Source organism: Euwallacea similis, chromosome 14 (assembly GCF_039881205.1).
Source record: "Euwallacea similis isolate ESF13 chromosome 14, ESF131.1, whole genome shotgun sequence".
Lineage (NCBI taxonomy): Eukaryota > Metazoa > Arthropoda > Insecta > Coleoptera > Curculionidae > Euwallacea > Euwallacea similis.
Window position 1 is genome coordinate 668718 of NC_089622.1, and position 13362 is coordinate 682079.

Here is a 13362-nt window from a genome sequence, read left to right on the forward strand (position 1 = left end):
GTTAAAGTTTGTCAGCAATTTTCAATTTTTCTTTATGTTTCAGAAATTGAAATCAATTTGACAACAATATAAAAAACATATCATAAGACATATCTAAAATTTGGCAAAATCTAATAATTTTACATGCCAACCAGCTAAAGAGCAACTTGATGAAGAACCGAAAATTTCATTGTTAGATAATCGTTGACGAAAATCCAAAATTCTGGAAATGTTAAGAATTTTGATGATCTGAAGAGTCAGTTAAAACATTACCTTTCTTAAATCTATAGATTTTTTTAAAAAAAGCAGCAAAAAGGTAAAATCTATTAAATAAATCCAGTAGCCCAAGGGTCAATACTCATACACGGAATCACCCTGTACATATGTATTTTTTATCATCGATTTATGCCGCTGATAAAATCGTCCGCTTAGCACCGGCAGAGAGTTTTTGGCACTAACTAGTGGTGCGAATGCGAGATCCTCAGTGAATATTCATTTTACACGAACACATCGCACACTTTACAGGACCGTTCAAGGTCGGTGCCTCTAGTGACTATTATAGTGAAAATTTCTTTGGAGTGAACTCCCCAACCACCAAAAATCTCTGACCATTATGGCCACATTCTATGAGAAATTAAGAGTAAGATCCGATGTATACATGGACGGTTTGCTAGAACTCGAGGAAAAAATAGAAATGGATGTAGCAAATTTACTTTTAAATGGCAAGACCCAACTCATGGTGCTGAAAAGTGCCATCCCCTACCAAGTGGTAGGAAACATTAGAACGTGTGCTAAGATGTTGAGTAGGAAACTGAAACTGGATTATGAACAAGATATAGCATGTCTAACATGGACACAGTGCAGGGAAGTAGTGGGGACATCAAATGTAATACCTAAATTGCCGAAATTAATGATCTTGGAATATGATAAGCCACAATTTAGCAGTGATGATTTAACACTATTGCAGATCCTACTTGACCTAGAGTCGGCATATTCAAGCACAAGTCACAAAGTCATAGTGGTTGTGCCCCCCGAGACCGAGGACTTAAATGATGTCCTTGGAGCATTCTTAGCTGATATCTGCACGAAGTTGGAGTTCGCGGAGAGCAAAATGGACAAGGAAAAAAAAGCAAGTTCGTTGATTGAGGCCGCATCTTGGGGAAGTTACAGCGAAGTTGTGAATTTCATTGAAAGCGGTGTTGACATGGAAATGAAAGACGAAAATGGCCACGCTGCATTGCATAAAGCTGCTAAAAATGGACACAAAAAAGTTGTGGAGACTTTGCTGCTACACAATGCTAATATCGAGGTTTCAGATGATCGGAATATGACCCCCATGCATCATGCATCTGATAGTGGCTTCAATGACGTTGTGATCCTCTTAATTGAATACGGGGCCAATTTGGAAGCAGTAGATTCTACTGGGTGGTCTCCTCTCATGTTTGCTTCTAGCAATGGTCATGCAGAAGTTGCAGATACGTTAGTTGTACACGGTGCAAAAATGAACGCTATAACAAGTGGGGACTGGACGGCTCTACATATAGCTGCAGATCGAGGTGCACTGGATGTCGTCAAAGTACTAATTGGCTATGGAGCAAACCACAAACTTTTACTCTCTAACGGAAAAACCGCGGCGCAACTGGCACTGGAGAAAGAATTTAATGAAATTGCAAATTATCTGAACAATTTAACATCTCATTAATGTAACATGCACATAGACTTGACTTTTTAAGTGAAACAAAGAAATATTTGTCAAAAATCGTATTTTTATATACGAACGTTAGTTTGTTAATAATTGAAGATCTTAATTTTAATGCATTAATAGGTTTATCTATTTGTCTACAAGCAATAATTGCTGGATAGCACCGGACGGTGCATACATACAAGTAGCTGCATGAAAAATCAATAAAATAAAAAAAACAATATAGAAATTAAAGAAAAGGTTGAGAACCAAATTGCCCTGTAAGTCGACGGTAAACGATATTTTTCACCAATTTCCCGTTCAAAAATAAATGTACTTTGTTTTTTCATGACAAATATGATTTGTTATATAATTTTTATAATTTCTTATATTTTTGTGAATACATTAATGTTTCTTTTTTATGCCTTTCTTCAATATTTAATTCAAAAAATACATATAAAATACACATAGAATAGCATCAAATTATCAATAAAATGCAATCCAGTAAGGTGACATTTAAATGGTTACATCAACGTCAAATTAAAAAATACATGATTTCGTTTTGTTTGTTTTATAAAATGTTTTTATAGAAACTAAAAATGTACATTTTTTTAAATTTAACTTGAAAAAAATCGTAATTGCCAATTTACTGATAAATTACAGAGCACTCTGAATTATTTAGTTTTCTTTTACTTTCAAATTCGGTTGAAAATGGAAATTTCGCAGATTGGGCCGTTTTTCAAGCAGCTCGAAAAAGACCGATAATGAAAGAGGTTAGCTTAAAATTGTTATATAGCGCTTATAAAAAGTATTGCAACACTTTAATAACTTTCATAAACCCGATATTTAAAAAATATACTTAAACACGTATAATTTTATTTAAAAAATGGCATTTAATGTATTATTTTCAATGTTCAAATTCTTCACCCCTACCCAGCTACTCCTACTAACTTTTTATTTTCGAATGGAAAGGTATTCATTTCAGTATATCAAATGAAAGGTAATTCGATAAGGGATACAACGGTATACTCGGAGCTAAAATTGAATGTACAGTTTCCTTAAAAAATAAAATTATTAGATACAAGAGTAGCTGGATAGGGGTGAAAAATTTGAACATCGCAAAAAATGCATTAAATACCTTTTTTAAAATCAAATTACATGTGTTCAGAGTTATCGAAATTGAAAACGTGTTGCAATACTTTTTATAAGCACTGCTTATCATTTGATTGATACATAAACAATGCATGTAAGATAAGAGTGCTTTGGATAAATAATATCTCACTGAATTCAAATATCACTAAAGCAGTACATATTCAATTTTAATTGCAGTTAATTAAATTCGTCTGTTTTTTGAATCAATTTTCCTATACCTGTGCAATCTTCAAATCATTATGGCCACATTCGTCGATAAACTAAAAAAGGAATCACGCTTATATCTAGACAGTCTGAAGCAGCAAGATGAAACACTGCAAATGGACTTGAGGAATTTCCTTGTCGACAGTAGAAAGCAATTGATGGTGGTGCAAAGCATTATTTCATACCAAACGGTAAAGGATATTTTAAGAAATTTTCCGAATTTAAGCACTAAAGTCAAATCCGAGTACGGTGATCCCACGTGTCTGACATGGGAACAGTATAGGGAAGCAGTGAAAACATCAAAAATGGTAGTTACATTACCGAAGTTACTGATTTTGGATTATAATAAGTCTGATTTTGATTATGATGATTCAAAACTGTTGAAGACCCTGTTGGGCAGTTACTCCTGTCACTTAAGCGCGATCATCAAAATTGTAATCGTTCTACCAACTGAGACCAAGGACTTAAAGCATAACTTTGAATCTTTTCTGGGTGGGACTTACTTTAAATTAGAATACTCTATGAAAAACATAGATTTAAAACAAAGAGATGAAGTACAAAAAGCGAATTCGCTGCTTGAAGCTGCATCTTTGGGAAATTATTATCAAGTTATGCGCTTCATTGACGACAATGCTGACATTAATATGAAAAACCAAAATTGCAATACTGCATTGCATAAAGCTGCTGAGAAAGGGTACAAGGAAATTGTATTATTCTTGCTCCAGCAAGGAGCCGCCCAGTTACCTAGTAAGGAGAATCAAAAACTGTTGCATTTAGCGGCTACAAATAGTTAATATAAAATTTTCATTTTAGATAACGCTGGGTGTTATCCGCTGCATATTGCTTGTCGTTATGGCCATAACGACATTGTACCTATCTTAATTGAATATGGAGCCTATTTGGAAAGGGAGAGTTATGTGGAACTGAGACCTCTTCACTATGCCTCAAATTATAATCATGCAAATATAGTAGAAACTTTATTGCAGTATGGCGCAGAAGTTGATGGTCTTAATTCTAGCAGGGAGACGTCTCTTCATGTAGCTGTCCGTAGAAATTCACTAGAAGCCGTCAAAATTCTAATTGAAAACGGAGCAAATCCCAAACTTTTAAATAATCAGAATCAAACTGCGGCGCAAGTAGCACTGGCCGAAGGATTTAAGCATATTGCAGATTATCTCGACGAGAAACTTAAAAAAAAACAATTTAAAATATTCAATAATTTTAAGCGAAATAATCTTTGGCAAAAAACATATATGCATACGAATATGTATTCAAGTTCTCTCAGTTTTAATATGATACAGAATACTAACACGAATACATAGAAAGATTCTCTAGATGTTTGAATGCATATGATCACGGCGCCCACTATAGTGTCAGCACTATCTTCAAATATACAGAGTGTCCTATGACGAGAAGACGATATTTGAAGAGGTGATTATAGAGTTCATTTCCAATAAAAAACGTCATATAAATAAGGGTCCAATTTTCAACTGTTTTAAAAATATTTAGTTTTTACTGTTATCTTGATTTTTAACGATATCACTTCATATTTATTAAAATTGTGACCATCTCATTCAACATAACAAGAAATTGATAGCAAATTTTATGCTCTTTTAGACAATCTATTTGATTTCTTGTTATGTTGAAAGGTATAGTCACAATTTTAATAAATATGAAGTGAAGTCGTAAAAAAATTTAAAAAAACAGTAAAAACCAAATATCTATAAAACAGTTGAAAATCAGACCTTTGTTTATATGACTTTTTTGATTGTAAATTGGCTCTATAATCATCCCTTCAAATATCTTTCTCTCCTCATAGAACACCCTGTATAACACCGCTTTTAAATATGTTACATTATTAACGAATATATTAAATTAATTCAGTTTTGTTTGAGTGTAGTATGTGAACATTCATTAGCCTTTATCCTCACTAAATTTTGCTCGTACGATTTCGTCAAATTCCTGTTAAGAAGTGCACTATGAAGAAATTACTCTAAAGTGGTGACCCTTGTAGTTAGATCGTCACAGCAGACAAATTTATGAAAATTTGTTAACTGCTGCATCCACGTTACTATGCTACAAAACGTAGTAAAGAAAACTTCTTCAAAATTAACTCAATAAAGGTTCATCTGCTTCTCTTGATAACCCTCCACATAAACCCCAGTTTATGCTCATGCCCCCTCATTTTCTCGTCGCCAAGTGACTAACAACTCAGTTATTAATTATTTATAAAGTTGTTTCTTTTTTTTCGGTAATTATTTTGAAAGCTTTTGTTCATCTTTCGTACTTTTATTTAATTTATAGAGTTATTTCGCATTGCGTGTACGTACGAGAAACGTGATCTCGTACACGCGTACATTCCTTTGAGGGCCCAGAAAGTACGTTATTATCAGATAACAAGAGAGTTGTTCAAGTAAATTCTGCATTTAGCAGTTTGTATTTAAATTTGTCCGTTCTTATTGCTACAGTACATTATGTATATACCGGGTGTCCAGGCGAACTTTGGATATAGGAGATTAACATGGGAATTTTTTTTTTTGCGCCTGTACGGATTATCCAATTGAAGAATTTTTATATGGAAATCACAGTACGCAAAACCAGCTATCTTTTAGTATTTTTGCAATGTTCTAGTTAAAGCCGTTTTGGCTCAAAACGTCTACAAAATTCAAAAATTTGAATGTCCCGCGTAACCGTTCAGGGCCATGATTGGTTAGAGTCAATGTCAAAATACAATGTCGCCAACAACGTAATCGTAAACACCCCATTTCAAATTAATTTTTCCTTTTTGCTGATTTCTAAACAATTTCTAACTTATTTAAGAATTAATTCAGGGAAAAATCAATGGAAAACCTGAATTTAAAATTTCTCGCAAAGATTCTGTCTAGTAAGTGAGATAAAAGATATAGATTGTCTTTGTGTTATCATTATGGAGTAACAAGAAACTTGGGTATTTACCGTAGGAACATCAAAGCAGACTACATAATAATTATCCTCAGGTTTTCCATTGATTTTTCCCTGAATTAATCCTTAAATAAGTTAGAAATTGCTTAGAAATCAGCAAAAAGGGAAAATTAATTTGAAATAAGGTATTTACGTTTACGTTGTTGGCGACACTGTGTTTTGATATTGACTCTAACCAATCATGGCCCCGAACGGTTACGCGGGTCATTCAAATTTTTGAACTTTGGAGGCGTTTTAAGCGAAAACTATGATCTCCATATAAAAATTCTTCAATTGGATAATCCGTACAGGTGCAAAAAAATAAAAACCAATTTCCCATGATAATGTCCTATATCCAAAGTTCGCCTGGACACCCAGTGTATGTTCCTACAAGCATCAGAAATTATCACTCACCCCCAAATAAAACGTCACTTTCGAGATGAGATTAATACATTAAATAGAAAGAAATTAAAGAGGGGTGTAACTAGTGGCATCATACAGTGGGAAAATGAATGGGGGCAAGTGGATTCCATCCACATGGAGTTTATCTCCCAGTTATTTGACTCACATTTAATGAACTTGTAGTGTACAAAGTACCCCAAGGGATTCGGGACCGTAAAATTCGTTCTACCCCTGCGTTATATTGTTCCCATGCTCAGATCATAAACAAGTCTATGGAGACCCTGAATTATGAATCAATTGAGTTGGAATAGGAACTGTGTCCGAATGTTGATTAAATTAATTGGAATTGAATCATTTTTTTAATTATTGTAGTTTATACTACAGCAGATTTATCGTCCAGTATTTCGAAAATGAAGCTGTTGCGGTTTTATTTTATTTACATAAACTTTGCCTTAGTTTACTGCAAGAAACCTCTCATGGGTACCTTTTTAGTAACTTCTACATAACCTATAGTAAACGCCAAACAAAAAGTCTCGCACGTCATGGAAGTTCTATGTCGCGCTGCCCTACACTGTTGCCAGACTTCCAAACAAATTTTTGAAACGATATACATATAATTTGTTTCAGGACAGTCAGTCGTAAGATTTAATAAAAAAATCTTTTTAATTAAAGAATTTTATTATTGTGTAAGTAAATAAAACTCCATCTATCTAATGATCAACACATAAACAAACATGAGTTTGCGATTGACGGCAACCCTGTCGGTTTAAAATTTTTCCAGTGATCATGTTTACATCTTATTGAAATTATCGAGTTTTAGCTAAATGACGTCACATCAACATTTCTGACCATATTTTACTAGATCTATGTTTATATTTTATTTATATTTTAACATATTTGTACCTCTATGACCATATTCATTTTATTTTTAATAATCAAAACGTTTTACCTTCGTATGATAATGATAACTAAATATGTTTCATATACATTGTTTCCGAGATAAACGTAATCAATGTGACCATGTATACTTGAATTTTATCTTAAAGATAAGATTACCATTGCTCATAAGATAAGAGCGCATTACTAAAAGTATCTCACTGTACTCGCATTTTATTGAAATATAGTAGACATTCAATTTTACTTAACAACAATAAAAATTTGTGCTTATACTTATAATGAAGTGAAGTGAACTAGATTAGTTTATACTTTGTGTGAACCCTTTTATAGCTGCAAAATCCTCAGATAATTATGGCTACATTCTCTGATAAACTAAAAAAGGAATCACGCTTATATCTAGACAGTCTGAAGCAGCAAGATGAAACACTGCAAATGGACGTGAGGAATTTTCTTGTCGACAGTAGAAAGCAATTGATGGTGGTGCAAAGCGTTATTTCATACCAAACGGTAAAGGATATTTTAAAAAATTTTCCGAACTTAGGCACTAAAGTCAAATCCGAGTACGGTGATCCCATGTGTCTGACGTGGGAACAGTGTAGGAAAGTAGTGAAAACATCAAAAATGATACTTACATTACCGAAGTTACTAATCTTGGATTTTAATAAGTTAGACTTTGATTCTGATGATTTAAAACTATTGAAAACCCTGTTGAACCACGACTCCGTTCTTTCAAAGACGACCATCAAAATTATAGTGGTTCTATCAGCTGAGACCAATGACTTAAAAAATAACTTTGAATCTTCCCTGGGTGGGACCTACGTTAAACTAGAATACTCTGAGAAAAAAATAGTTTTAAAAGACAGAGATGAAGTACAAAATGCGAATTCGCTGCTTGAAGCTGCATCTTTGGGAAATTATTATCAAGTTATGCGCTTCATTGACCACAATGCTGACATTAATATGAAAAACCAAAATTATGATACTGCATTGCATAAAGCTGCTGAGAAAGGGCACAAGGAAATAGTATTATTTTTGCTCGATAATGGAGCCAACCAATTAATTAGTAAGGATAATCAAAAACCGTTGCATTTAACGACTACACAATGCTAATGTAAAATTTTCATTTTAGATGGTTCAAAGAAGAATCCGCTGCATTTTGCTTGTCGTAATGGCCATAACGACATTGTACCTATCTTAATTGAATATGGGGCTAAATTAGAACAAGAGGATTCTGATGGGTACACTTCCCTCACCTATGCCTCTATCAATTTGCATAGAAATGTTGTAGAAACTTTATTGCAATATGGCGCAGAAGTTGATGGTCTTAATTCTAGAAAGGAGACATCTCTACATGTAGCTGCCCTTACAGATTCACTAGAGGCCGTCAAAATTCTAATTGAAAACGGAGCAAATCCCAAACTTTTAAATAAACAGAAGCAAACTGTGGCGCAAGTAGCACTAGCCAAAGGATTTAATCATATTGCAGATTATCTCAACGACGAAAAGCTTCAAAAAAAAGAAACGGAAAAAAGTACTCAATAATACAGATATTAAATTTATTTATCATAAATTAAATATATAGCAGCTCGCATAAAATGATTACCAACCTTCCCTTTTATGTTAAGCAAGATAATTTTTAGCAAAAAATATACATCTGTTCTTGCACATTTTAACAGTATGGTTTTCCATCGACAGATTACTAATACGATTTTCAATCAGTTATCAAGGTGTCGATAAGTGCATTATTTGTGTTTTGAGTTTGAGGCCATGCAGTCTACGGAAAAATATAACTAACTCGTTTATTAATAGACAACTGATTAACACACTTGTTGATTAAACGATTACATATGCTATTTGATATAATAAGCTCATATTTCCATTTCCATATTTGGGCCCAAGGAAAATACTTTCTAATTATTCAGTTAGTGTTATAGGCATGGTAGGTACATATTGGTACCATCCTTAATGTTGTGAGCAGAGTGTTCCAAATAGGATTAAGCACGTTTTCTTTTCATTTACCTTATGTTTATTTAATACATGCTGTGTATTATAAAATATACATATAGATATAAAATTAAAAATTTCTGTAAAAAATATTCAAGTACTTAAGTAAAATAATAAAGAGTAGTAAGTAAAGCAGTAGGTAAAGAATAAATAAATGTTGCAACATAAATGGAACATCATGTATATTATTATTTTTATATGTTTGTTATACACGCTAACGCACACGTACGTTGGCATTTGTTTTCGCGTCTACTAACTCCGTGTGTTATGCCTGCTTTCGCAGGGAGCCTTAGGAAAAATACTTACAATTGTTTTTTGACGTTTCGAAACGATCATGAAATGAATTTATTAAGTTAAACTGGCAGAGCCAAAGAGGAGGGCGTTCAAAGTGAATTAAAACATCAAAACCCAATGATTTGAAGAGACGACGCCGACGTCGACGGCGCGTTTGTTCGGGGTGAAGGGCGACGCCGTAGCGACGCGCAGCGCACAAAGCCAACTAGATCGAGCGATAACCACATATCGTTGGGGTAACAATTGGATTAGCCATTTAACGTCAAGTTTGAGTAATGGCCGGTAACCCGGCACCCCCAGTACAGTTGCTGCTGATTAAAATGTAATCTAATATAGCTTCCGGAAAATATACCGAACGCAAACTGAATATTTCGGCTTTGTTATTTCGATTCTATCGTTTTATTTGTGCTGCCGGATTAAAATCTCATCTGGTTCAGTTCGTTAGTAGCAATTAAATTTCCATCGAGTTTTCTCGCTGCTTAGAATACGATGTGTTGCTCTAAATTACCTTTTTTAATTTGCTTTTACTCTCCGGCTTTATTCAATTAGTAATTAGCTAGAGTGAAGCGTGAAATATTCGCGAATGGCACAATATACCGCCTTTTCGCTTACTTTTTGTCATGTTTTTAACTTTGATCGTCGGTACCTCAAAAATTTTCTGGACCATTTATCTAAGAGATCACGCATCAAGCAGATCCCTCCGATGAGCTACACTATAGGTATAATAAGCCTACATTAACGCGTTTCTAATGTAGCGTTCAATCTGCAAGGTACCTCTTTGGGTACTTCAAATACCTATTTTTATGACTTTTCAATATCTGTAAAAGGAAGTTCATTAAATTACATTTTAAAAATTAAAAAAATTCTCAAAATATACTTATTGTACTTTCTTTTTAACAACGTTGACATTCTCCACGAGTGGGTGGTAAAGCGACTTTACCTCACGCACTTCCGAGCTGAAACTAACGCTGCATCGCAAGTGTGCTGTAAAAGGTTTATCGCACAACAAATCGAAGGTGCATGCGTCAAGGTCACAACTTTTGAGCGTACCTGGCATAAACTTAAGAACTATTCGAGTTTGTAGGAGTTTTATTACAATCTTCGAAATAGGCGCTACTAAGCAACGTAGCCTTATTGCGGTTTTTTATAATCTTTAAAGCTTACTTAGTTTTATAGTTCCTTAATATAATTCTTGTAAATTAAAGGATCGTCTTTAAGAAGGCTTTGGAGGACGTTTTTAAGAAGGAAAATTTGTCTGCACACGGTTTAGGTAAGAAGACCTAACTTTCTTTGCTATGTTTTGATCGTCTACATTATGGTAATTAGAGCATAACATTTTTAACAATGCATTTTGTCAAAATTAGTCATAAGTATAATAATTCAAACTCGTGATGGTGCGCCTCTGTTTCTTCGGGATGAGTCAGTAAAGAAGTTCATAAAACCTAACGCTGAATTGTTGGTGCTTTTAAAAGTTCTCCAAAAAGGAATTAAGAAAATAACTAAAAGAGACGGCCAGATCGCAGAAAGCACAACTTCACTGACTTATTAGATACTAAATGGTGGTGGACAAGCGATTACAGTGACGTTCAGCACTTTTCACATCGGATTAGATCGCCTCCTTTTCGAGGTTTAAGTGGATTCCCTTTGTCTCTGGATTTTATTGGTGTTTTTACATCTTTAGGTGGATGAAACAAAATGACGCTAACTGGAAAGAAATTGCCACATTGTGGTGGGTAGTTAATAAAAGTGTCCTTTTTCTCACTTGTAAAAAAAAAAAAATCTTACCCACACAAGTATCAGACAATAAAATAGTTCTTCGATGAGCAAATGGTTATTTAAACGACTAAGTAGTCGCGACTGCAGCTTTTATTCTCTTGTTTACTGCTATTAAGTTACAACGATACCACACAGATTCACTTATATTAATCTGCATTATCTAGTGGAATGTTAAAAGGCTTGAAATGGCCTACAAGGTACATACGTGAAGATGCATATGGCAGACCTACAGGTGAAGAATTCTTCAAATGCTTTAACTGATATCGACATATTTCAATTCTTGTCCGCGATTTGCATCGATTTTTTCTTATACTAAATTGAGCACTGCAGGACTATAAGAATAGATAATTTTTCGACGTTTAATTGTAAAATCTTTTTTTTTGTGGACCTCTTCATTCACCTGCTTTTCCTCCAAAATTTCTCTGAAGCTTAAACCGATCTGAACATTTTCAGAATTTCGAACAAAGTCAAACAAAAGACGAAACTTCTCCCTTTACACCAAATAGCATATTACATGATAAGTCTAATGAGAATGTGATTACCGCATGTAAGTCTAACTAGAGATGACCATGCGCCGTGCAGCCGCTGTTCGGGTGCGCCGATCCGGTGCCCAGCCCGATAAGTGCTACACTTCCCATAGCACGGTGGTAGATAAATAAGTATTAATAAAATACTTCCAACATGAGATGGTTATCAAAATAGCTGTTGATTTTTTAATTATTTTAGACCCAGTTGCATAAAAGTGGGTTGGGCTGGGGCCGAATTGGCACTTGGGCTGGGCTGGGGCCGAAGGGTCACCTCATAAGAAGAGCATTGCTATCAAGCTCAGTTCACTTCCGATGCTTGGGTATGTTCTTGTAATAAACGGTTTTGCTTACAGCTTGAGTATTGGAATCATAAACTAAACTTGCGTCCGTTTTGTGATGTTTTTTATGGATTCTACAAGACAAATATGCCGATATAAATTAGCAATCTAAGCTTTCGCGTAGCTGTCCTAAAAGCCTGAAATAGGATTCAATTTCGCCCTTTGTGGACAAAACATCTCCTTAATACCTCACACTGGTCACGTCAACTTCCTTTGCCCGTCCTCCGTTATCGAAAATCCAAAACCATAAATCCACCCAAAGACAAATTGTTAGTTCTTCCTCATCACCGGAAGCCACCGGAGGTCTATTTAATTCCTTCTAATCTACCTGCCGGTTCCATTCATGCTGTCGCAAAAATCTTGACCATAAAACAGAACGTTATTTATCTTACCCTAAAACCCCCGAAATTACGGGTTTGTTTTTCTCTAGTAGAAATTGCCCGTGTTTATTGTCACATCAAGAAAACAGACTTGGTAAAAGGTTTGCCGCAGATTACGCTGAACGGACGCAGAAAAAACATCATTAGAAGTAGATCTTTCGTCTGGGAAAAAAGCGAATTTATGGTGTCTGTCCCAGAGATTTCGAGAAGTCTTTGACGCAATCAAATGTTTGGTGAATTAGGCAATTACCTGAAATAGGTACACAATCACACCCCTTAAAACTCTTCTTATTGTTGTTGGAAAAGAGTCAAGGGGAAAGCTCAATGAAACCAAACGTCCGAGAGCCCTATTATCGTGCAGATGAGGGGAGACAAACTCAACACAAACAATAGTGAAGCTCTTAACTCTGAACAGATGCAGGGGGCAATAAACGATGAGGGATGTTAAAGAGAGGCAATTTTCTATTACATGGCAAATAATTTTATTATTATCGATTCCTCGAAAATTAGATATAAATTGGATTAATTCCGAACATTAAAATCTTTTTATGAACGGTACTCGCACGAGTAGTTGCGGTTTAACACACGGTGAATTGGGGACAACGATCAATGAGTAAAAAAAGTACCGTAAGTGAAAAATTGTGATTATTAAGAGATTGAGAAGAGGAGTCTTAGAGTGTTTTAGATATTCGCTTTCCATACATTTAAGTGAACAGTTAATCTTCTTTCATCAACTGATCTTTCCTGGGTTCTGAGGCGTCGTTAACAACGCTTTCTCCTCCGAGCCC

General features: G+C 34.7%; 2 protein-coding genes across 2 annotated transcripts; both read left to right on the forward strand.

The window, feature by feature from the left end:
- Positions 1–592: 592 nt before the first annotated feature.
- Positions 593–1681, forward strand: LOC136413631 (ankyrin repeat domain-containing protein 29-like). The gene has a single exon (XM_066397309.1). The coding sequence runs from the start codon at positions 593–595 to the stop codon at positions 1679–1681; it is 1089 nt and encodes a 362-aa protein (XP_066253406.1).
- A 1318-nt stretch (positions 1682–2999) lies between these two features.
- Positions 3000–9386, forward strand: LOC136413632 (putative ankyrin repeat protein RF_0381). The gene is made up of 4 exons (XM_066397310.1): positions 3000–3763; positions 3830–4326; positions 7586–8318; positions 8385–9386. Exons 1-4 carry the CDS (start codon positions 3052–3054, stop codon positions 8795–8797), a joined length of 2355 nt encoding a protein of 784 aa, XP_066253407.1. The 5' UTR covers positions 3000–3051; the 3' UTR covers positions 8798–9386.
- Positions 9387–13362: the final 3976 nt, after the last annotated feature.

Bases quoted from the DNA above. Each gene is read 5' to 3' on its own strand.
- LOC136413631 (XM_066397309.1), top strand. From the start codon at position 593: ATGGCCACATTCTATGAGAAATTAAGAGTAAGATCCGATGTATACATG.
- LOC136413632 (XM_066397310.1), top strand. From the start codon at position 3,052: ATGGCCACATTCGTCGATAAACTAAAAAAGGAATCACGCTTATATCTA. The intron at 3,764-3,829 runs GTAAGGAGAATC...TTTTCATTTTAG, and splicing joins AGGAGCCGCCCAGTTACCTA to ATAACGCTGGGTGTTATCCG. The intron at 4,327-7,585 runs ACGAATACATAG...ACCCTTTTATAG, and splicing joins ATATGATACAGAATACTAAC to CTGCAAAATCCTCAGATAAT.